The 25,833-nt window shown below is 37.7% G+C and overlaps 1 protein-coding gene across 1 annotated transcript in view; it reads left to right on the top strand.

Annotated features, from left to right (window-relative positions):
* Window positions 1-21,621, top strand: part of sh3gl2a (SH3 domain containing GRB2 like 2a, endophilin A1) — a gene marked incomplete at both ends in the record, with an annotated part of 35,087 nt that extends 13,466 nt beyond the window's left edge. Inside the window, 8 exons of the mRNA XM_079238367.1 lie at window positions 12,062-12,130; window positions 12,588-12,660; window positions 14,042-14,185; window positions 14,573-14,706; window positions 14,814-14,972; window positions 17,519-17,622; window positions 17,795-17,910; window positions 21,425-21,621. Of these exons, the coding sequence (XP_079094493.1) occupies window positions 12,062-12,130; window positions 12,588-12,660; window positions 14,042-14,185; window positions 14,573-14,706; window positions 14,814-14,972; window positions 17,519-17,622; window positions 17,795-17,910; window positions 21,425-21,621 (996 nt within the window). The remainder of the gene's footprint in view (window positions 1-12,061; window positions 12,131-12,587; window positions 12,661-14,041; window positions 14,186-14,572; window positions 14,707-14,813; window positions 14,973-17,518; window positions 17,623-17,794; window positions 17,911-21,424) is intronic.
* Window positions 21,622-25,833: the final 4,212 nt, after the last annotated feature.

Raw genomic sequence — 25,833 nt, 5'->3', positions numbered from 1 at the left:
AAAGGTATTTAACATTCCTTTTATTAGTAAAATGATTGACACTTTGTCACCTTGGCTACAGAAGTCATAACAGTCATATATAATGTTAACTCAATGATCATTCCCAGTTATTTTTTTAATGCTTCCAACATCAGTGAGCAGGTGAAATCAAGCCTAATGAGGGTCACTCAGTGTGGTTGAAGATTATGTAAATATCTGGTATGAGAGCTTTAAATTAAGATTATTTTGTAAAATGACTTCCTTTTTAAGAGAAATTCTACAAGGAAGCTCTGGTGATTATAATTCCTCCATAACACATTAATGATTCATTCTACATTTATTTATAGTGGCTTATTTTGTGGGAGGACACTGGACATGCGTTGATGAAGTGCATTAATGTGACAGTCAGTGCTTTGGCTTAGTGTGTGATTGATGATATGGAAGTGTGTGCGAGCAATTTGTATTAAAGGTCACCACCAGACGCTGCCTCAGAAGGACAAACCAGCGAGGGTCTCTCCTGCTGGCAACACATGGTGTTATGATTCCTGAACCACACCGTTTCCCCTGACACTTAAATAACAGACAGGTTTCTACAACGCATTAAAGAAGCAGCAGAAACAGGGTATAAAATGGCTGCTTTGTCGCTTCTCCTACACGTCTCACCAAGCGAAGACCATAATCTGGATCACTCCTAATGAGTGGCATAACTGGCGCTAATTAAAGCTGAGTCTGGTTAAATGTTGTTTTTCAGGCCTGACAAACTGCCAGTAATACAGCCTGTAATCTGACAGGCAGCCGTGATCTTAAGGATAAAGGATGTGGTCACGAAACTATGGATTACAGACATACTCTCACATACCCCTCAGCCTGAAACTGAGCTTTAATGGCTATCATTAATACTGATTTTCCAAGCTTGACAGCACCATCATTACACCGACGCAGCTTTATCTCACAGCACTGCTGTGCAAACATAACAATAACACACAATGCAACGTTTTTCCCTTCAGTTATGTTTTACAAAAATGTCAAGCCCTCTGCAGACCTTAAAGCTCTGGTGCTGGCTTTGTACATATGGTTTAGCAATATGCCAACTTTTGACCTTATTCTAATAGTGAAAATATTTGTTATGCTGATCTTATATTAGCAGCATATTCTCTATGTATCCCACTCATTGCTCTCATGTACATGTTGCAGACCTTAACCCCTTATAGGCCACTCAGTGAAATATCTTGAAATAAGACATTTTAACCTAAAATTGTCCTTCTGGTATGTACCAAGATCTCCATTCTGTTGTCATATATATATTTTTAAAAATTTGTTTTATGCTGAAAATGAAAGATACAAAGTAATCAAAAATAGTCACATGCCTGATAAAGGATTAATATGAACCATGATTAATTCCCACATTATGTCTGCAGTAAGCTAAACCTATTACAGTTCAGCCTGCATTCACATCCATATTCATCAAGATCGTCCAAAACTGGGTCTGTTTTTTACCTGCAGCCATCCCGCTCTGCATTTATTTGTCTGAAGTTTGTGTTGCAAGATGTTGTAATAGCTGATGTCGAGTGCAACAGTTAGATTTATGTAGTATGCGTGTTGATGTAATACTAAGTTGAACATAAATCAGGGAACAAAGAAGGAGACATAATCTGCCCTTTCTATTGTAAATCCTATGTGGTACAGCTGTGATGATATGCTTTTGATTCAATTCCGATTTTTTTTGGGTGCTGATTTGATTTAAATTGTAATACTCACGATTCTTGGTTTTGCTGATTTTTGTCGACAAAATTTTTTAAAAAATGTACAAAACTTTATTTGCTCGTTGTTTTTCTTCATTTCAGTTAGGGAAAAAAACAGAGTTGCCAGACCATCATTCTGCTGCTATAATGCCCAAGAAGAAAAGTAAAAACAATAAAAATGACCCCCAAAAAAGGTTCATAATGGATTATTTGTATTTATTTGAAAAAAGAAATCTGTTAAAAATTGTGAAACAAAAAATCCTGATATTTGATATTTTCGATTTGATTATCCACCCCTACTATGTGGAGTGCTAAGTGCCAGTAGTTGCAAAAGTAAAAAAAAATTGGCGCACTATTCCTTATCTAAATCCAGAACAAAGTAGTTGTGTTGTTTATTTGATGGATGTCACTGATCGGCACAATTTGTACATGTAGAGTAAATGTTTCTACATCCCAGTGATACACACATATTCACATTAGAAATGAAGACCTCAAAATGGTGTGTATGTGTGTGGCTCCTTGATTGTGTTTGAGAGTGAATGATTAGTGAGTTCACGTGAGTTTTTGGGCTGTGCTGATTCTGTCTCTGGTTTATTAATGGAAACAAGATTCTCGATGAGTGTGTGGAAAAGTCAAAAGGAACAGTGTGTACCATCGATAAAAGCTGAACAAGCCTTGTAGATAAGAGATTAAATACACATAAGTACAATGATAAGAAGTTCTGAAATCATAACACTAAGGTTTACCAAGCTTATTGGAAGTTTAAAACTTTAACTTGTTGGGAAAAGTGGAAATACAATCTGCATCTTACATCAGTTCATCTCTAAATCTTGGACTGTTCAGTCTCAATTCAGCATCAGTAAATGTAAGTAAGTTTAAAGGTAGTGTGTAAGTACTACTGACATATAGTGGTACAGATGGGCATAGTTATTTCAAATGCCAAACAAACTTCATGCACATGAAAATCAGTGGTCAAACTTCCTCCAGACATGAACATGTTCCCATCTGTTCGTGGATCCAGTGGGCTCAGTGCAGAAACGTCTGCACTACAGGCAAATACTTCAGAATAGTGCACATGTTTACTCTCTTCTTCTATGTTGCTTTTTAACGCGTTATTTATCTCAAATGGTGCTCTAGCACCTATCAAACGAAGCTGGTACTGCACTTTTTTATAGCTTTAAACTCAGAGACGTTTGCCAATTCAGACACACATAGTAAAAATGGCAGATGTCATATATATTACCAGTCAAAAGTTTGGGCATACTTTCCCATTCAATTTAATAGAAAAGTGTGTTCAAACTTTTAAATAGTACTGTATGTGAACCCACAGCAAGTAGATATAAATGGCTCATTTTAAGAGAATAAAAATGTGAATAAATGCTAATTAAACACAATTTTTAATCATATATTAAAGGGCCTCTATGATGCTATTTCTAGTTTTCTCAGCTTTCTGCAGTGTTATAGTGTTGAATACTCATCAGACTTATCAGCCGCACCATTTTTATCACCTAAACACGTTTACGTTTTCCAACACACTCTACGTTCGGTTTTCATGGCAACGGAAATGATTGGTTTTAGAGTTTTTTTGTACTTTGAAATTTTAGTGACGTCTCGGGAGAGGGATTTGGTGATTGGTCATCTTCTCTAAAGCCACACCCACCTTCACTGCTGAGTATAACTACTCCTAGCAGTTGACCAATCAGACACAGCCCGTGGGCAGGACATAGGGCGGAGCTTTCTCTATTCGCTTGTTTCTGGCAGAGGCTGATCTGAGAGGATCAATAAAAAATGAAAGAAGTGGTTTGTGAGAAATGCTTCATTATTTCTTGCCCTTCTGGACTTGTATATTAAAATAAATTAGACTGAAATGTGCATAATAACCATTTCTCTCATTGGCCTTGTAGATTTTGTCATGTACTGTACCTTAAGATTCTTCTCTACCAGAAACTTCTAATATAACTTTGGTGTAACCTCAATATGAAATATACACACGAATGTTGTTATCGTTAGTTTTTTTTGTTTTTTTTTTTAACAATATCTAAGAATAAAATATTAAGTTAGCAAAATCATTTTCAGCCTTAAAAAAGGCTGAAAATCTGTTTTTCAGCCTTTATAAGGCTATAAAGGTTATAAAGGCTGAAAATCAACAGTTGTAAGACAACCCCTTCAGTGGATAGGAGCAGCTGAAAATACCACACTTCTACTTGTTTAAGCTACTTGAACCGGTGCGATGCTTAAGGACTCTTATCAGCTTCTTCCTTGCAAAGCGTTGAATTGCACCGAAAACCTTTGACTCTCAACTGCAGGTTGAATGTTTATGTAGGAGACAAAGGACAAAGAATAACAAAAATAAACTTAAGTAAACATGTGATGCTGACAAAACAAACAGGAGGTGTAGGTAGAAAATGATTGCATGAGGAAACTGGGAAAAGAAAAGTGAACACAGTGAGTCTTTCACACCTTCATTCTCCCTGGGCAGATCTGCGGGTGGTCAGGCAATTGTACAGAAAAAAAAGCTATCTTAGCATAAAACAGAACACAAATAACTTTGGTTTTTGGTGCATATTTAATCACTCTGAGCTAAGCGTGCAAGTCCTGAAATTCCTTTCATTATTCGTGCCATGTGAGCCATAACTCCTTTTTCATCTTTGTCTCATCATCGTGCATCACAATGCTCATAAACTCTGTCACGCTTTCCTCACTCACACACAGCCAGCTGGTTCTCACCCATCACCACCGTCCCTCCTCCCTCAACTACTAAGCCTGGCATGGAAGGATGTGTGTGTGCATTCACCTCCCTCCTCCCTGTCATTGCATAAGATCCAAGCAAAGGCTTCCCAATCAGATTATTATTGCCACAAGCCACACATTTGGGGAGCATAGAGGTTAGTGAAGCATCCTGGCCCACCAGCAGACTGATGCTTCCATAGAGAAGCAGCTGGCATTCACAGTATTTGTCCCATCAATCTGTAGAGGGTCCTTACCTATCTTACAGGTATTTAAGTGACTAAACTGAGTATCTAAAGTCACTACTGTGTGCTTCAGAAGGTTATGGGCCGTTCAACTTTCACCCCGGCTTGTTTCTCTTTGTGCTTTTTTTTGGGACCACACAATCAACAACCCTGTTGAATTGTTGCCCTACTAATGTAGCTCCACGTCTCGATGATCTGCAGGATTACTATGATCCCAAAACAGCTGTAAATGGAGCATGAAGCATCTAACTCAACACCCCCCCCCCCCCCCCCCCCCCCCCCCCAGGATTTTCCCTGATTCCCCGAGAGTGCAGTTCTATTCTCAGTACAACCAGTACAGCTTTGCTACGACTTAAGGTGTGAAAAAGCAGTCGCGGCCAGGGCTTCCTGGTGTTCTGTCCTTAGAAATCCTGGTCGGTTACATTAAGGTTCACCCATGGTTAGCTAGAATTCAGCTTAGGCCAGTGCAGTCGGACCTACTGTAGAGTCCTATAGGAAATATTTTGGGAGCAACGTTGCATGAGAAACAGCAACAAGAAGGGTGAGGACTTGAGGGGATGTTGAGGTGAGAAAGGGGGGTGGGGAGTGGTTAACAATGAAGTAAGAAACAAAAGCATGGGGAAAAATAAATAATCTTATACTTTGAGGTCATTTTAAGTTTTTAAAATCATCAATGTTGAGTTTCTCAGCTGATTTGTGCATCTTTTCTTTGGTTTCTTTCACTTCTATGGCGATGTAAAAGCGTAAAGGCAAAGTATAAAACAGAGGGAAGACATGTCTATGTCTATACATATCTATGTCTGTTCGTTTAGAAAATGAAGAAAGAGGACAGTCACAGGGGAGGTAGGAAGGGAGGGGTGCTTTTAATGCTCTCAGAAGAGTCGGATCCTCCTGTTATTGTCCACCAGCAGGGGCTGTCCTCCTGATAGTCTCACTAATCACTCTTGTCATTTTTAATCTTCCTCTTCCACCCGGGGCGTATTTAAAGCAGGGGCCTCTGTGTGCCCAGCCAGGATTAGACTGGTGAGCAGAAAAAAAAAAAAGGAGAGAAGCGTGGGAGGCGCTAGTAACGACGGCGACACTGCTCGCCTCACATTGGACACCATGTGACTGATTCTAATGGTAAAAGTGCTTTTTTAATGCACAATGCTGAATGATGATGGTGTGGTAAAGCAGAACAGACCAACTTTACAACAATATGAGCTAATGTAGTGCACAGATGGACTTCTGTACATAAAAACATTATTATAAGTTGAATTTATACAGCTTTTAATCAACTATGCTGTCATGTAAGTGACAAAGATGGATTGCTGTGGAACTGTAACGACTTTTATGGCACTGTCACGTAGACTTTTTTTTTTTTTTTTTTTTTTTTTTAAATGATGTTAATTTTCAGATGTATTCGTCCAAATCTAAAATTATTACCTTTGTCCTGGATTATTACCAGTATCACTGACCCAAGTTTAGACCCAAGTTTAGCTAGTTGACTTTTTATCTTATCAAACACTTGCATTAAGCATCAGTCTCCTTTTCCTCATTCATATTATACTAGACAAGCAGTTCTGTTTTAGCCTCTTTTGGCTCTTTGGTTTTTGACAAAAGCTAAACGTTTCTCTCGACGCTTTAAGATATTTCCTTCACTGCGCTCTCTATTATTTTATAACCTTATTAGCTTTTCATTGGCTTAACCACTCAATCACAGCTCACCCATCAACTCCTCTGTTGGCTCTCTCAGAAGAAATTGTGCATATAACATACTGGATCAGATCTGAGACACCCGTCCATCAATCCTCATGTCTTTGGAGCATTCACAGCTACAGATTGCGGTCTGCCGTTAGTACACTAGCAAGCCTTTCACATTTGTCTAGAACTTGAACGTCAGGCTTAAAATCTTGTGTGGTTTTATTTTAAGGAGGAGGTTCAGACCTCATGTCATGTGGAGGACATTTGAGATAGATTCATTTATAATATCAGCAGTTTTAGTATTGATCGAATTTATTTTAAAGAAAATGATGCACAGTTGGTGATAAAGACGTCCACATTTACACACAGCAAACTTGATAGTACTTTCACCAGCTGGCAGGGATTTGAGGTTTTCGGCATGTTTATGTGATATGAGTGACAGTATATCATCTTTCCTTCCTTTCTCTATAAATAGTAAACTCTACTTGTCTTGACAACGTAACCTCAGATTAAGCATAGATGTACAGAACATAAATGATGCTGAAGTATTGATCACAGCGTGTTCTGCAGAAGGCAGCGTAAACTAATCCTGCACTTCGTTTAACAACTGATGCTTTCTGTGTCAGAGTGTGTGTCAGCCCTTTAATAGTATTAGCAGAACATGTCTTAGACAGGTGTGAAGGCCCTGCTGTTTAAACTTGTTCACTGTGTTTGCCTAGAGTGTCTCCATTAATCCGCATGACAGCTTTCTTTACGGGACTGTTGGTCTGCAGGTGAACTGTGCTGATAAACATAGCAGACTGGGATAAAGTACCTTGTAATAATAGCATCTTTTTGAGAAAATTAAAGTTGTTTCTCACAAATTTCGTCTTTAATTTGTCACAATATTTATCTCAATGCATTTTTAATTACTATAAGTCAGATATTTTAATAAAGAAAAGTCAATACCTTGCAGACTTTTAAATAGAATAGATAACGTATTGGTTTAGCATTGGTTTAGGGGAAAAAAAGCACATTGTAAAAATAATACATGTGAACAGTAGGCAAAAATAAAATAAGAAAAAAACAGTAAATGGGAAATAAGCATGCAATAGTTGAACCCAATGAGCCTAATAAAAATCCTATCCTGGGAGCTGATTTTCTCATCAGTAGACTACATGTTGTCTGTACTTGTGTTTCCGTTTTAGAAAGCTTAATTCTTTCACATAACAGCATATGTGTGCTCTGAAGATGCAGTGTGAGAGTATGTCAGCACACACTGCTGTTGGACCCAAGCGAAGAGCCAGAATCTGCTTTTGGGAAGATCTTTCGGCTTGTTTTCCTCTCCACATTTAGCACATCTAATCTGGTCTGGTTTGGTTTACATAGGTATTAGTCTGAGCCTTATGCGAACCAAATCTCAACGTTTTTTGGGTTTTGGAGAGGTTTGTTTTTGTTTGTATATTTACGCAGTCTTTTTGTTTTCAGTGGCAGCTCATTGTGTACCACGGTCCTGTTTTCATCAGACACCTTTTTGTCTTTGCTTCAGCTCCACCGTGTTTAAAGTTGGATCTCAACAAGTTTGACAGTAAATGACTGTTTGTTGCACCATAAAGTCCCGGTGCTGGTGTAGGATCCCATTTTAAAATTATATTTTTATTTTATAAGTGTGTTTCACTTTTGATTAAAAAAAAAAAAAAAAGACTTGCTTGAGATTGATGATCATTTGAAGTAATAGATGATCATTTGTAGTTTTTTTTAAGCAATTTTATATTTTTAATCGGTCTTCTTTAAATTAATTTAAACCATATTATTGTCATTTATGAAAATATATTCATCAGAAAATAATTACACAGGAATCAGAGAAGAAGGTAGTTGATCTTATGAAAGCACTTGTAGTAACAGTATTACTTCTGTACAATCCGTTTTAGTAATCAATAATGGTGCTGCAAAAACTGAAGCGCCATCATTGGGTTAATTTTTTTTTTATTATTATTTTTCCAATACTTTCGTTAAGCTAGATGGATTACATGCTGACAAAGTTTAGCATAATTACAACTATTCAAGTAAGCAGATATAGTTAAATGAATATATTGATAAATGATAATCTAAGATGATGAATGGTTTGATTTATTCCAGGTAAATATCATAAAGCAATGACATTATTATCTTGTTAGCTCGATAGCATGTTAGCATGCTGCAAGCAGAGCCACTACCATGACAGTAAATTATTTGGTTGAAAATAACATGCAGTACTATGACACTATAAAATACTATAATATACTTTGAAGTGCAATAAATGAAAAACCCAAGCCATGAAGGGAAATTGTATCCTCGGGGTCATGGAAGTACTCCATGTGCATGTTCTCGTGCACTGAGTCCTCGTGACGATCTTCACAGTGCTGCAAACTGTGACGTTAAAACCTACATGGCATCCATGCCACTTCTGTTACTCCTCAGCAGCCAGCTGTGCATTTTATCGATCTCTGTTCGCTTTGCTTCGCTCTGCCAATACTGCTGCTCGGTTCACCTTGCCACGTCCTTCCTCTGCAGGGACAGAGAGAGGAGACGGAGGCCTGAGAGGGAGATGGGTGAAGAACGAAAAAGACTATGTTGTTTGTTGGATGAGACATTAAAGAAATAAAAAGAGATCAGCGTACATGAAAGCACAGTTAACATGTTTGGTTCTCTGTAATGTTTAAGAGCATTGGTTTAGCTGAGATCTGGCTTGCATCATATTTTCAGAGTGTATCTGGTAGCAGCATCTATCATCACTCCTTTGTTTATCAGCAGGGACATGTTATATTTGTGTATATAGTAAGAACATCCTGGTATGTGTCTTCCTTCATTCTCTGTGCAATGGTGTTGCGTCTTGAGCTTGCAGCCATGAAAGCTCTATACTGTCTGACTTTGGTCTTTGCTTTGGATTTGTCCCGGAGGTGGAATGTGCACTGACAGCAGCCACGGGCAGCATCATCCACAGAAGCCTTGTTCCACTTAGAGCAGCCACTGACAGCTTATGTTTAAGCATAAAAACCTTTGCAGGTCCCCATGGATGCTGCTTGACTGAGTTGTTATTCGTCCATTTAGCTGATGGAATAACAAACTGTCTCCCAGCTTCCCTCTGTTTGTATAAGTCAAATGATCATTGGTGATAGTCACACATGCGACAAAGAATTAAGATTAAATTGCATGTAGTTATGTGACTCATTGGTGTGACCTTTCAGAGCTGCATGTAGGGTTGTTATTATGACCACGCTCTCAGTAACCGGTATTCGCTTAAAATTTGATCATTTCATGTTCAAAAATTTTCTTAAATCTCCTTCTAATTACTATGAACATAACATTAAAGGTCATTGTGACCCCATGTTTTTTTTAAATGCAATCAGTTACATAAACATAAATAGTCCATAGATAGTTTTAGTATTATTTTTCAGCCAATATATTTTGGGGTTTTTTTCATTTCCAAAACAACAGCTCATACTGAGGCAACCAACACTGGTTTGTTGTAATTGCTCAACAGTGTTTGTAATAAAATGGACTAAATAAGAAAGTTTTTGTTCTTAACTGACAAACATTTATGATGATTATATTGTTTTTATTTATGTGTAATTGAGTAAGATTTAAGAATAAATCTGGATTTTGTAGCACATAGTGGTGTCCTCTTCACCCCAACCGGTCGAGGTAGATGACTGCCTTCTCTGAGCCCAGATCTGCCAGAGGTTTTTCCTTTCTGTTAAAAGGGAGTTTTTTTTTTCCTTTCCACTGTCTCCTCGTGCAGCTCAGGATGGGGATTCGTGTCGAAGTCAAGATGCAATCTGTTAATATTTTCCTTAAGTAGGCTATTTATTATGAATTGGCTTGAATCGTTGTGTCTGTAAAATGCCCTGAGATGAAAATGCTGTTGTGAAGTGCTGCAATACAAATAAAGCTGATTTAAATTCAATATTATTTTCTATATTTTTATTAGCAAACAAATTAAATGGGTCCAATTTATCTTTATTATAGTCCTTTCAAAGGTTTTCATAAAACCAAAATAATTTATGTCTATAGTAAGTTTTGAATTCATTTGTTAATCCGTAAAACTAGGTTTTATTTGGTTTATTTTTTACAGTGTTATCATGCAAAACTCAAAATAATAAAATAAATACATTCCCTGTTCACCACTGAGTTTAGAAACAAGTTCATGCTAGTGCCCATAAATTTAAAGAATTGACACAAAACAAAGAATGTATTTTCCTTTCTTTTACCTTTTAAAGGTGCTTTTCTCTTTTATAATTTCCAAATGAACCATGCCATTTTATTAGGCGACAATAATCTCTCTGTCGAGGAAAAGTCCTGCAAAACCATTCAAAAAGAGACTATTTCATTATACAAAGCTAAATGTTACAAGCCTTTTGCAGTGATAAGATTGAAGTCTTGATTCTCTGTTTATAATACAGCCTTTCTCTTTATCTTTGTGTCCGTATTGTCAGCCCAGATGACTCATTAAAGTCTGTGTTTGTGTCGAGTCTCAGGAGTTGGCTGGAAGTTTCTATATAAACCAACAACTGTGTTATACACTCATTCTCATCATTTTTACATTTGAAACATATCTACCCACATATGATAGCCTGCTGTGAAACAGTTCTCTATATAATTAGATGCTGTGTTTGATCTCCAGCTGTGGCCCTTGAAAACACACATCACGTTTTTTTTTTTTTTAACCACTCGTCCATCTGACATGCTGAAGTCTTTGATTAATGAGTGTAGCAGAAGAAAGGATGTGATGCAGGAGAGACTCAGACGCTACACCTATACCTGTTTCCATGGCAACGTGTCGAGGGCACTGATGCCTAGGTGTAATTAATGATAGGAAATGTGGCTTGCTGCAAAAATATGTGTAAATGTGTGTGTTTTTCATTGCTGTCAGAATATTAAGCTGTTTCACAAGTGGGATCAGTAGAGACTTTGCTGTGATGACTCATAGAGCAGCTATCCCCAGAAAGACTTACTCTGCATAAACTACTGCCACAGGCTTAAACCCTGCTGCTCAGTCTGTCACAGATCATCCCCCTGCATTTCACCACCTGAATAATGTGCCTCATTTCTGCATATTTTAAACCTGCCATCATTTTTTGAAAAAAAAAAAAAAAAAAAAAAAAAAAAAAAAACCAGAATTCAACTTCTTCTTTTTTATTACATTTTCAGCAACTATAAACATGTTTAAAAACCAAACTAGCGAGATTTTAGTTACTATTTTGATGTCCTTAACTTAAGGAAGGATTTCTCCCATTGACCTTAGCGTTCATGAGCTTTTTAGTCATGCATTGTGACATCCCCCAAAAGCCTGTGTCTGACCTTGTTGTGTTCATTTGCCGCCGCAAGGAGTCTAGCTTTCGCACACTGGAGTTGGATGGTGGAAAATCTGAAAATACTACCAGCTGACAGAGTGAGGAGATGATTTATTTCTAATTTTGTGTCTGTGCATGCAGATGCGTGCCATGTCTGCAGTGTTCGGGCCAACACATGCAGCCTGCTGTACGGATGGACTTACTTGATCTCTTTGGAGCTGAATTAATTTCAAACATGAGGCACAACTGTGGATTCTTGCATTGTTGAACAGTGAACCTGATACTAACAGGAAGTGCTAACAAAAAGGGCTTTGTAAACTTTTGATATTTCAGTCTTAAGCTAATTCAATATGTCTTTTTGTTTGTTTTGCAGAGAGTGAGTGAGAAGGTTGGAGGAGCTGAAGGGACAAAGCTCGATGAGGACTTCACTGAAATGGAAAAGGCATGACTCGACTCATTATTTCCTTATTATCTCTTTCCTGATTTGAGTCTGAAGGTTGTAATCTAATAGACAGATGCAAACTGATTCTAATTCAATAATGCTGTTCATAATTAAACTCATAGGAAGAGTGCACCACTGTTAGCTTGGAGGAATAAATACTCAAATTTAGGTGTTTCGCAAATTTTTGTTTTTACAAATGACTGAAATTACACCAACGGGGTCAGTGTTTTGGCCCTGCGATGGTCTTGCGACCTTTCTGGGGAGTACCCTGCCTTTCACCTACTAATTGCTGCGATAGGCTCCAGTGGTTTCAGTGTTTTGTACTGTAGAGGGTCTGTAGTGGTTCTGAAACAGGTGCTCCAACTCACCTTATTGTCATCACTATGATACAAAAAAGCCAAACTTTCTTACTTTCATTTCTCCACCATATGTGTTTGTCTCCTTGTTGGGTTTACAGAAGGTGGACGTCACCGCTCGGGCAGTGCTGGACATCATGACGAAGACCACCGAATATCTGCAGCCCAACCCAGGTAACAGGAAGGAGCTTAACCTTGCCACAGTTTATCATACGGGGTTCTTCTGTTTACCAAAAGATAAAAAGTAATTAGCAAATTGTATTTTTTGTTTTTTTCTTAATGTTCTGGCATCATTGTTTCTGCACACCTAATTGTGTTTGCATTAGTTTGGGCGCCCACTCAGTTACTGAATGGTAATTCTATGAGAAGTGTCAAAGTTGGGTTAGACAGATGTTTTTAGACGGGCTGTGTGGTGGTTTGGTGGCAAACAGCATTTCCTCCCTGTGAGACGGTTCCTGGTTCAAACAGTAACTACAGCCTTTCAGTCCGGCATCTGTGTGTTTTCTCCGGGCACACCAGCTTCCTCCTGTAGTCCAAAACCATGTTTGCTACATCCCATATCCCCTGATATCCCCTAACACTGATAACATTTCAGACCCTCAGACTTTTATTTCTTACTGTTTTCCTCTGCACTGTAGTCTTTGCTTAGCCTCAAACTCATATCCACCTTGAGGAGTCTGTTATTGTTAAAGGTCTGAAAAGTCTGAGGCTTTATAAATCCCTCTGCCATCAACTAACAGGTCAAAATAGCAGAACTTGACCTTTGAGGATTACTGAATGAGTAAAAGTCTGAAAGTTGGAACATATCGCTTTCACATTACATGGGTACTGCTTATTTCTTTATTTAAGAAAGAGGTGTAAGTGCACTGACTTTTTTAAGCCTACGTGTTACGTATGCAACATCCTTGTCTGCTGGATTTATTTCTTTTCCCAAGTATTTTGAATGAGACATTTTGGGAGTCTAAGCTTAGTCATAATGTAATGATAGGATGTGCCAACATCGTTCCACAGCTCCTTTTGTGCAGACAAAATAGTTCCAGCTGTGATTAAAAATCTGTGAAACTGAGCTGAAATTGGCTTGAATTAACATAAAGGAAGAAGGAGATAGATTCGTGTGATTTTCATGCATTTGCTTACTGTAATTAATATTAATATCAAGGAATAATTCATGTAACAGAGTATAAACAGCCATAATTAAACTGATAAGCACTACAAGTGTTTGGTTCATGTAAATCACAGCCTAACTGACACCTCAGATGTCTTATTGAAAATGTATCATAATTTTAATATCTGTTTTCCGTCGTATGGGATGTTCACCTCATGCTTGCAACAGTTTATCCTTAATTCTGTCAGCTCAGATACTGAGAGCTCATCTGAACCTTGTCTTACAGATACTCTAGCAATATGTGTTTAGAAATTAGATTACATCCAAGCTAACTGCAAACACTAAATAATAGTTTGATTAGGTTTTTGCTTTTGCTGCCTCTGTAATCACTGTCAAGCACAAGAAGTTTATTTCACTGTTTGTTTGCTTTTTTTTTTTTAATCTTTGCAGCTACCAGAGCCAAGATGAGCATGATGAACTCCATGTCACGCATGCGGGGCCAGGAAAAGGGACCCGGCTACACACAGACCGAGACTATCCTGGGGGAGTCTATGCAGAGGTTTGGCAGGGAGCTCGGAGAGGAGTCCAACTTTGGTGAGTTGAGGCACATTGAAGCTTCCAGCAGAAACTCTTGACAGGCGCAAACACTTTCTAACAGGCTGCAACAAAACAAAGTGGCATCATTTAATTCCCTCAATGATGCAGAAACGGTGTCATGAAAAATGTATGAGCCTGTTTGCCTGAGTAGATACCTGAAGTTTTTCAGTTGTGTCAAAATGCCCTTCGCAGAGCACTTTCCCTTAAATCTGTTGTAGATTAAACAATATTACTGAAAAAGACACTTTTCAAATTCCCTCTTTTAACACATTCATTTCCATGGAAACGTGTAGCTCTTGTGTTTATCAGCACAGAAATTTTTTTATTTTATTTTATTTTATTTTATTTTATTTTATTTTATTTTTATTTTATTTTCATTTTTAGGTCTTGCTCTGATTGATGCTGGAGAAGCCATGCGTGAGCTGGGTGAGGTCAAGGATGCTCTTGACATGGAAGTGAAGCAGAACTTTATTGATCCAATGCAGAACCTCCATGAAAAAGATCTTAAGGAGATTCAGGTATCGAGTGTAAATCTTTAACACATTATAGCACAGGAGGGGAAATGGCATCCTGAATGATCATTCGTTTCAAGAATTCATATTTACTGTCACATTGTCCTTGTCAGCATCACCTGAAGAAACTGGAGGGCCGCCGTCTGGACTTTGACTATAAGAAGAAGCGTCAGGGCAAAGTGACAGACGACGAGATCAAACAAGCGCTTGAGAAGTTTGACGACTCCAAGGAGATTGCTGAGCAAAGCATGTTCAACCTGTTGGAGAGTGATGTAAGTATGAGACAACTACTCCTGTCACACATCTTATTCTTTGTCCTCTTTGTCCTCATGCACTCACTCGCTTATTTCACCGTTCAACACTGCCCTCTCTTGTTGCATCCACCCACTGCTTCCTCTTCAGTTAACCCTTTGTGTACCTAAAACCATAGCAATCATATCAGTACATATTTCTTTCTGTAATATCAACTGTTGTTTTTGTGGCAACAGCTTAAGAAAAACATTGCTGTATCATGGTTTTGATTTTAAAATGGCCTTGAGTCCTCCTCCACGGTCCAGATTGTTATATATTTATATGGTTAGTACTCAACCAGATGGCACCCTATATAGCAGGGTTTTAGCTAAGAAAAACTTAGCATTAACAACCCAAACAAACCTCAGAGCTAGTGTTTAACTTGCTCTGGCTGAATAAATTATGTTTTTCAAAAGTCTCTGCCTCCCTGTTTGAGTAGGCTCCCGATATCTTTATCATCTGTTGGTGATGCCTGTCATTTTGCATTTTATTAGCCTTGTTTTTCTTTCATTGCCATGCTAAACTAATTTGTCAATGCTAAATGTCAATTCTTGAAAATTACTTTTGGTTTACTTTTGACCACAGTTTCTTTGTTTGACCTTTTCTCTTGTTTATGTCATATTTATACATACACATGAGGAAAAACAAAGCATCATCACAGCTCATCGCTGCATCATCACACTCTCAAAAATAGAGGTACAAGATAAGGACATTTCTGTACCTATAGGTACATTTTAGAGAAATGTTCTCTCAAAAGTACAATACTGATCTTTAAGAGACCAGAAGCACACCTTCAGAGTACGAAAAACGGTTCAAAGTGACATAAAGTACAAATTTGTACCATTTTGACCATAAGGGTACCTGCAGCATTGAAAAATGTAATGTTAATGGCTGTAATGTTACAAACTGGAGCAGAGTTGAGTGATGACAGTAGTACTACTTAACAGTCATTTACTACACCAGACAATGAAGGTCAGATGCTGCAAACTAAGTGTATGGCTGGTCTGTATTTTGAGTTTTTGAAGATTATTTCCAGATTAAAGATAAGATAATATTGCTAAGTGGAATAGACCAGGCCTAATGCTGTGGAAAACATAAAAAAAACATAACTTGAAAAGGTGAGGTTGAACTTGATAAGGTACAAAAATAGACCAGAACTGAAGGGTACAGAAATCTCTCTCAAAAGAGTACACCCCCAGCGACAAGCATTTGTACCTTTTTAGGTACAAGCTGGTACCTCTATTTTTGAGTGTGCAGCAGATAATGATGTTTATGTGAGATTTAAAAAAATAAAGTTTTTAAAAAATAAGTAATAAACATGTAAATAAATATAAATATAAGCATTTAAAAATGGGTGTGTTCTCACCCATTTACTTCCATTGGATGATGTCTGTTGCTCCAAAAACATCCTGTGGAAAAAAAAAACCAAACAAACAAATAAACAAGGGAAGGGGAGGCTAAAGAGGCTGCTTTTAAAGTAGTATATGACAGTCTTGTAAAGTAAGTCTCCTTCACTTAAGAAGTGTGGGAGCATCAACGCTGTGCTTGATGCTCCCACAGCGTTGCCTTGCAGAAGAAGCTGCCATGGTAATGCAGACAAGTAACCATGGCAACTGTGGATGTGGAAGTGTTTGACACTGATTAGAGATTTATTCTGTCTTTTACTTATTATTTTCTTTGTGAAAATCACATTAGTGGCACGAGGAAAAGCCCAAGGAGACAGATTTTTCCCCAGATTGTCCGACTCATGTACTGTACGGAACAAATAAATATGGGAGAAAATTAGCTCTAGTGAGAGGAGTTTGGAGGTTTTACAACTACTGATTGTAATAAATATAAACCAGTACTGATCAGCTGGTGGTGGCTAAATGAAAATAAAACTCTGATGTCTCTAACTCAGTCACACATTTGGAATACAATTAGTTTGCTTGGTCATTAGCATGCTGAGGTTAACAAGTCCACTCTTAACACTAGCGTCTTATCTGGATGGTCTACTCAACTGTCCTCTTCTTTCCTTAGCTGACTGGAGCTCATGTTGTCAACAACAACAAGATTTATGTAAATAATGTTATTTAGGTGTGAATTTCTCTTATGTATAAGAAAAACATTTAATTGTATTTTTAATATTTATCACCTTAAGACTGAACATGAAATAAATTAGCCTCAATTCAACAGTTTTCTTTACAATAAAAATGTGTTTTATTTTTTTGTCTTTCTTTCTTTGGCTAAAGAAGCATTTCACCCATGGTTCCTATGTCTATAAGTAGCTAAACTGTTCAATATATGTGCTGCTCTACATTTCAGGCAACACACCTGTCAAGAAAATACCTACAGATAATACTCGTCCTTGGTTATAATTAAACCAGCAGTATAATAATCACTTTTTTTAAATGCAGTTTTCTTTGTTCTAAACAACTTTATCATCAAAAGGAGCTCACTCTTCAAGTTTGAATGACTGAGTCATCTGACCTGCATGCAGCTACATTTATATGCAATAAATCCCGTCCTCTTTTGTATATGTTAACAGATTGAGCAGGTGAGTCAGCTGGCCGCGCTGGTCCATGCTCAGGTGGAGTATCACACCCGGGCAGCTGAGATCCTCACACAGCTTTCCAGCAAGATCGATGAACGGTCAGTGTTGATGCTCTTTCTCTTTTAGACTGAGTCACAGATGAACTTTTAAAAACTTATTGCAATGTTTTTTTCAGCATAAATTAGGTCTGAGCTGTGCTTTTTATGTCATAGGAACGGAGCTGTTATCAGTGCTCTGTGTAATGAAGGCTCCTTGTCTTCCTCTTTCCAGGATAAGGGACACCTCTAACAAACCAAGGAAAGAATTCACTCCAAAACCACGAACATCCCTGGACTTCTCTATCAGCGAGAACCACAATGGAGGCATCCATGGTGCTCGCTCTCCAGGTGAGACAAGAAAATAAACTTCATTGTTCAGAAACACATCCAGAAATATGTACTATTACCATTTCAAATACTGCTGCCAAAATCTGTGGGAAGTTCTGTTTCTGTGTGAGTTCTACTAGTTTGGGTTTTTTTTTTCTTCTTCTTTCCGTTAACCTTTTTTTTTCTTTTTTTTTTTTTTTTCTTACTGTAAATTCTTGAGTAGAAAAACAAATACAAATGCAGGTGATAGGTAATAATGCCATCTACTTTTAAGGCTGTAAATAGGTAAATGATTGGTATACAATGTAACGTCTTCTTTAACTCAATAACAGCAAATTAAAGCTGATTGGATGAAAATCGTCTGTATCAAGTAACCAATATTGATCAAGCTGAAATGACTCAGCAATGAAATTCTGTATATCAATTTCCATTATTCTACACAACATAAATAGAAAAGTACTTGAGAATTTACAACATGGTCATTGTTGACTAATTTCCTCTTTTTCACAGCTTTTTTTTTCTCGCCATCATTTACACTCATCCCACAGTCCAGAACAAATAAAAACAACTCTGCACTCTTTTCTTTCCCACTATGATTTGTGTTTATTATTGCAGGTGCGAGGTCTCCAGGTGAGCCAGGTCAAACTTCTCTCCCATTTGTGTGCATCATAAGCTCATTTTCTTTAACAACATCCTTTCATTCACACCTAAAACTCAAAACATTTACCTCTTCCCCATCCCATACCCCACTTTCCTGGTGTTGTTTCCCTCCTCCATCTTTGCAGCAAGGTCTCCAGGTGAGACAAGAATGAATTTTTAACTCTTTGTAAGGGACTTGTCGGTCTTAAATGTAGCAGAAAATCAAGTGCCGTCCGCTCACCTTACAAAGAAAACCTGATTGACAAAAGCAACAAAAAGCTTCCCGGCGGACGAACATTTGCTCTTTCTGCTGTGTTTCCTTGTCACTTTTCTGATCTGCCTTATTTTCCCCGTTTCTATGTTGGTCCACTTCTCTTTCACTTTGCTGTCCAGCTTGACTTTCTTCTCATGTTGTTTTTTACTGACCGTGTCATCGCTGCGCCCTTCTCCGTCACATCATAATTTCTCCATCTAGAAGTTTTATGAGTAAAATCCCTGTCTGATCCTTGTTTTTCTCCTTTCACCTTTGCAGCAAGATCTCCAGGTGAGCAAGAGTGACTTGGAAAGAGTTTCAAATGCTCCCTATCACTCTTATTGTCCTTTTTAAATGGATTTTTAAAGATATGTGTATCTTTGTCTGCATTTTTGTTGTTGTTTACAGTGCGGTGCTGTCTCTAACCCCTGTTTTCTCTTCTGCCTGTTTTTGTTTGTGCAAAGGAACAATCTGATATTTTGGGAAATGTACTTATTTGCTCAGACTCACATGAGAGGATATGGGTGTTTGGGAGTAAGATATTAGTATTTACTTTGACAGATTTTTCTCTGCAGTGAAAGAGATCACTCTGTGGCTTTTATAAAAGATTATGTGTCTTTTTATTCACTAAATAAATTCATAAAACCACCATCCTAAATCAAAAAGCTGGGAGACTGTGTAAATCCTGAATAAAAACAGGATGAAATAATTAGCTAATCCCACAAACCAATGTTTTACTGAAAACAGGACAGAAAACTGATTGAATGTTAAAATAGGAGATTTTCCCATTTTCTGAAAACTATTAGCTCTTCTTGAACTTGGTGACAGTAATATGTGTTAAAAACATTGATTGTAGGAGCAACATGAGGCTGAAACAAAGTTGAACAACAAAGAAACAGCAGGAGGAACATTTTGCAAGTAATTAGCTTGACTGCAGCAGATCAGTGACATGGGTGGCTACAAAAAGAGCTCCTTAAAGAGGCAGTCTCTTAAATATACTGAGTTTCAGAAAACTGCAGCAAACTATGTCTACATATTGTGGAATAATTTTAAATAATTTGTAATCTGGATAACATAATATGTGAATGTGATGAAGAAAGGCTAGCATCTTCTCAGGGCCAAAGCTAATAGCAAAACAGGAAACTTTTCAGTCAGAACTTTTAAGACAGAACGTTCCTTCCTGGTCTAAACAGGTTTAAGACCAACAGATGCTCCAGACAACATCTTTGTTCAGGGAAGGCCTTGCATATTTCAGCAATACAGTGATAAACCATGTAGTGCATCTAATACAACAGCATGGCTTCCTAGTGGAACATTCTGGATACTGGGCTCTCTGTCTGCCGTCCAGACCTTTCACCTGAAACCTGAAAACATCAAGTGCATCATAAAATACAAAGTTCAACAATAAAGACCCAACAACTGGTCTCCTTAGCTCTCAGGCATCTATAGGCAGATGTTACAAGAAGAGGGCACGTCATACAGTGGTTTCTTCATCATGCTGTAGTTGTCGACTATTTTCAGCAGCTTCCGCAGCTTTCCTTTCTGAGCAATCAGCTCCAGCTGCTCCAGAGTTTTCCCAGCTCAGAACCAGCCTCCTGGATCAGTTTGTTCAGTCACTCCAAGCCTCTGACTCCGATGCTGCTGCCTCAACAGATGGCTGCAAAGCTGATAATAGTTTCCGCAACAGACTAGTGGAAGATATGCAACATCTTGGTGTAGACATTGAATGATCTCCGCTTGATTAAGAAGTCCAGTCTGCTCTTGCTTTTCACATACACACTTGTGTGTTGCATTTCCAGTCCAGTCTGTTGTGGAGCTGAACTCAGAGGTACTTGTGTTCCTCCTCCACCTCTTCTCCCAGGATGTAAACTGTGCTTTGTTTACTCCTGTTCCTCCTGTAGTCAACAGTCATCTTTTTTATTTTGTTTTTGTTTGTGTTCAAGATGAGGTGATCGTTTCCAAACCATCTCACAAACCTACCAGTTTACCCAGCTTCTTGTCCATCCCTGATGAATTGCGGAGTCATCAGGGTGTTTCTGCAGATGGCAGAACTCTGAGTTGTATTGGAAGTCTGAGGTGTGCGTTGTGAAGCGCACAGTCCCTTCTGGTGCTCCAGTGCTGCTGACCAATATCTCAGTCACACAACTTTTCAGTCTCATGAACTGAGGTCTGTTTGTTAAGTCAGATCCACCTGGAATAAACAGTTTCTCACATTACCAGAGCGGGCTGAAATGAATTAAAAGCACTTGAGAAATCAAAGAACATGATCCTCAAAGCGCTGGCTGATTTGAGAGTGGGCTCGCTGAATGAAGTTGTTTTGTAAATTGAAGTAAAATATTAGTGGTAAACAATAAGAACACGACACATAAGGGATGCAACTCATCTAATTTTCCACCGGAATGAGACGAAAAGAGTACATTACCCAAAATATCGAACTTCTTCATTAAACTGTATACCTTCTCGTAATTTCTGTCAACTGACAGCCATGTTTTGACTCTGTTTTGCTGTGTTTCTTCTCATCTTTTTCTTTTACAGCCAGGTCTCCAGGTGAGCCTTTAATGTGATCATTATAAACTATATGCAGCTCTGTTCTCCTCCTCAGGCCTCCTCTAACTCTCCTTTCTTAATTTGCCACCTTCTCAGCCCCCTTGGATCAGCCCTGCTGTCGTGCACTGTATGATTTTGACCCTGAGAATGAAGGTGAGCTAGGCTTCAAGGAAGGCGACATCATCACCCTCACCAATAAGATCGATGACAACTGGTATGAGGGGATGCTACACGGCAACTCAGGCTTTTTCCCCATCAACTACGTGGATATCCTGGTGCCATTGCCCCACTAAAAAGCCAAGACTACCAGCTGTGTCTGCAACTAATCCTGGCCCTCCAGTTCCAGTATTCCCACTAACCTTTTCCTAAATATCCCTACTAACCCCATTCACTCCTTTTAAGGAGTCCAAACAACAACAACAAACACAAAGATGTGAACAAGACCGATGATTTAGAGAGATTGTGCACCAAATGATGAAGAAATTTTATGAAAATGAGGAAAATTCTGCATCAATATGCTTGCTTCCCCTCATCCCTAAGGGGTACCTTCAGGCTTCCGTAGTCATGTTAGCCATTCCTGTTCTGCTTTTGTCTTGGTTTACGTTTGCTGTCAGTCCGCCATGAGTTTATCAAAGCAGCAAATTCAATTTGTTCCATTCTTTGTGTTTTTGTGGAAATTTCTGCTGTAGGTAGCTTTTCGCTAACATATTACTGAAGAAAAAACGCAACAGTCCGAGTGATTTGTTTGTTAGAAACAGTGGGTCAAACATGTATTCAGACATTATCAATATTTTTTCTTATAAAAAATGAAAATTAAAAAAGTTGAAGTGAGTATTTTGTTTTAAATGTTCCTTTTTTTTTCTTTACATGAATCACTTATTTGACATGTTTGAGCAGTTTCCTAAGAAACCACATATCTTTCCTCCCCCTAGATCACCGTTGATTAAAGTCATGGACAGATTAATCAAACTGACAACCAGTATTAACACTGGCATGATTTTGCTTTGTTTTTTTCCACACATCAACACTTGTGAAATATTGAACATTTGCATATGATTTGCAAAACAAAGTCACATCGGTGTCAAAAAAAATCTACTTGATGGAACAGAGTGACGCTTGCTATCTTTGGTTCTTCAGTAGAAAGGCGCAAAGCTGTAATCTTAAGTATGTGACGTTACATATCTGAGCCAATGAAGTGATGCCATGATGTGCAAATGCAGAAGTTGTGAGGTTTAAACTGTTAAAAGTGATGTAAAACAATTATGGTGCATAAGTTTTAGTCCTCTCTGATATATACTTTATTAGAATATGAAATACACTTGATGTATTTTGACGCAGTAAGTTAAAGGACTGCTCAGAGGGGCAGCAGGTGGTTCTGCAGCTGCAGATGTAGCTCTGTTTGCTGCATCCATACCTGTTAATATTCTGTAGTGTAGCTCTCGAGGATACTTGATGTGAATATTTTCAAGAAGACAAAGAAGTGCACAAATGTCCGAGTTGATTACTAAGTCGTTTTTGTCTTGACAAGGTTTCTTTTTTGTTTTGTTTTAGCATTTAAAATGATGCAACTTATACTATAAGCCCCTTTTTTTTGTGGAAATAGACAAACGGCTCCATTTCTCCCTTTTCATGTAATGTCCAGACCTCAGAATAAACTGTCGTGTGGGAATGTTTTTCAGTCTTATCGAACATATAAGTTTAAATCCACCCTGACTATTTGTTTTAGTCAGTTTGGTGGTGCAGTGCACCCATAATCCCTGAGGTTTGTTTCTCTACAGTCATCAGTGTTATTAACCTTTCTGCAAAAAAAAAAAAAAACCAGTGTGCAGCAGCGGCAATACTGTTTGTTTTCACACATTGTAAAGTTGTGCATGTACTTTAGGGGAAGGGGTGCATATTTGGGTTTGCATACTTTTCACGCTATGCACGAGGACGGGGTTACGTAAAACCTCTGCAGCCGAGGTTTTTAGACATACTGTCTCTGGCAGTGTTCAGCATTAAAGCAAACATTAAAGGACCAGTTCATTGCACCATACAGCACAGCTACAACAAGTGATGCAAAATCCACTGATGACATATTAAGTGTTACTTTGTTTCTTTTTTTTTTTTGTTGTTGTTGTTGTTGTTTTTTGTTTTGTTTTTTTTCCAAAGGGAAGCACAATTTTAATTGATGGTCCACTTTGTTGGCTGAAGACAAGTGATACAGTTTGAAGAGGTCAATGTATTTGTTTATTTTTTAAGGCAAAATAAATCATTCCTTCTTTCTCTCTTTCACTTTTTTTTAAAAAATCGTGTGTATCTTTGCCCTCAATGAGGACTGTACAGCTTTTTGTGTTTTGTTTTCACCTTGTGTGTATAGTCGCGCATCTACAGTACCGTATATTATTTTTGTAACTGTGACATAAAGTATTCACATACAGTATAGGTGTATATATACAGTATCTTACCCAGAAGTGATGTTACAGGAAGGATTCTCTGTGCTGCACATGATTGTCTTTGGAATGTTTTTGTGTTTTGTTTCATTTCTGTTTTACTTTATTCTTGCACTGGATTCTAATACTGTACGCTTGATGTAAAGGGAAAAAATGTGATAAGTCAATGTAATTTATTCAAATAAATACCAAGAAACTGTCATATGCTGATGGTGTTTACTTCATACACACGACTCTGGATTTTCACAGGTAAAATCTGATGTTTTTATATTTCAAAAGGGACTGAGATGACTTCATAAAACCTTGTCAGTGCAACAATATAGAACTGCAACTTTAAACATCTTAAAGGATCCAAAACTACACTAAACACACTGTAGGCTTGTGTAAGCTGGGATGTACAGTATAAACTTTCACAGTCTGCACAAACAATGAATTACAGTAAAGCTGCTTGAAAACACAATTAATCAGCTGTTTTAAACACTCAGTAAGTAAGTAAATTTGTTTAAGCTCTGTGCCTAAATACAAATATTGCAGGTATTTCCCTTTTTTATGCATTTATACTTAATGATCAATATTTATTTCACAGTTATTCTGTTGTATAGGTGTGTTTTTCTTTATGCTGAACATATTTAAAGGGCAAATTCAAAGAACAAACCATCATCAGAGAAAGATAGTCACACTCATCAGCATCTAAATACCATTTAATGCATATTGAGAATGGGAGACTTCAGTAATATTAATGTAACTCAGATGTAAACACGTTTTCCACCACAGATAGTTGGAAGTGACTACACTGACAACTGTGCAGTTGTTACACAGAATAAACTTAAACTAAATGCAAACTGGATGCTGCAGATGGGGAATATGGGAGATAAAAACAAAAGAAAATGAAAAAAAAACTGTTTTTACACCAGAACCAGTGTCTCATTTAAGTTTATAAACTGTAAATGTGAATAAAACAACAAATATGCACACTTTCTTCTCTATCCAGAAAAGAAAATGTTTTCCTCTGCATTACAGCTTTTCAGAATTCCAGTATGACAGACTGGTCATCCGTGCTTTAGTATTTAAATTCTGCAAAAGATTAATGTCTCATAGGGTCATAAAAAAATGTATATATTTTGGCATTATTTATAGCAAATGAAAACAGACTTAAAATACTACAATGATTTCCTTTAATAGATTTCAACCAATGAACAAATATTATATACTGGAACTTTATCATTTAATGATAAATTCAATATAAAATTTATAACCAGTGAGAAAAAAGTTAGATTTAAGAAAAATGTGCTGGTATGGGGGTTTACACATCCATAATAATCTGATAAGCGAACACATGACAGTTAACATCAGTGAGGCATTTAGGTCCCCACCCATGATCTCTCATCACTATCTGGCTGCACCCTCTCTTCATGCACTGAGTTTAACCCTTGCCCACCGCTTCAAGCATGCAGCACTTACACACACACATAAGCAATCCTGTGAAGCAGTGATCCGATATCTAGGGACCTGCAGTCACATCTAATAAAAGCCAAGTCTTTAGATCAGCATTAGAGCACATCGTCCTCAATTACACACCCTAATCACAGCAAATATGGACATAGCCTTCACTGTGTTTGACATGCTGCATGTGAGATGAATCTACAAACACGTATGCAAACCAAAATACACAGTAACTGAAACTGTGATATGTGTACAGGTGGATGTTGTAGATAAAGGGCGTCTCCTGTTTACTGTTGGTTTGTAAAACCTTGCCAGGTACTGGATCTGACTGACTCTTCTGTATGTTTTTTCCCAATTTTCAGCTTCAGCTAAAAAGCATCCTCTAGTGGTTGTAAACTTGAGCTGCTCTGCTCAAGAGCCATAAATATTTCTCTTTTTATTAAAGAGAAATATTTCTGGCATTTCAAACCTGTATCCTCACCTGATTTATTTATTTATTTATTTATTTAGTTCAATTAAACAACAAACAGAGAAGAATCATCATAACATGATGGAAGCCATGAGCAATTCCATTTAATTCAGTGTTATTTGTATAGCACCACTTCACTACAATGTTGTCTCTGGACACTT

Source organism: Telmatherina bonti (genome assembly GCF_933228915.1).
Source record: "Telmatherina bonti genome assembly, chromosome: 3".
Taxonomy (NCBI): domain Eukaryota; kingdom Metazoa; phylum Chordata; class Actinopteri; order Atheriniformes; family Telmatherinidae; genus Telmatherina; species Telmatherina bonti.
Note: the sequence above shows the minus strand (reverse complement) of the source record. Positions and strands in the feature narration are given on the sequence as shown.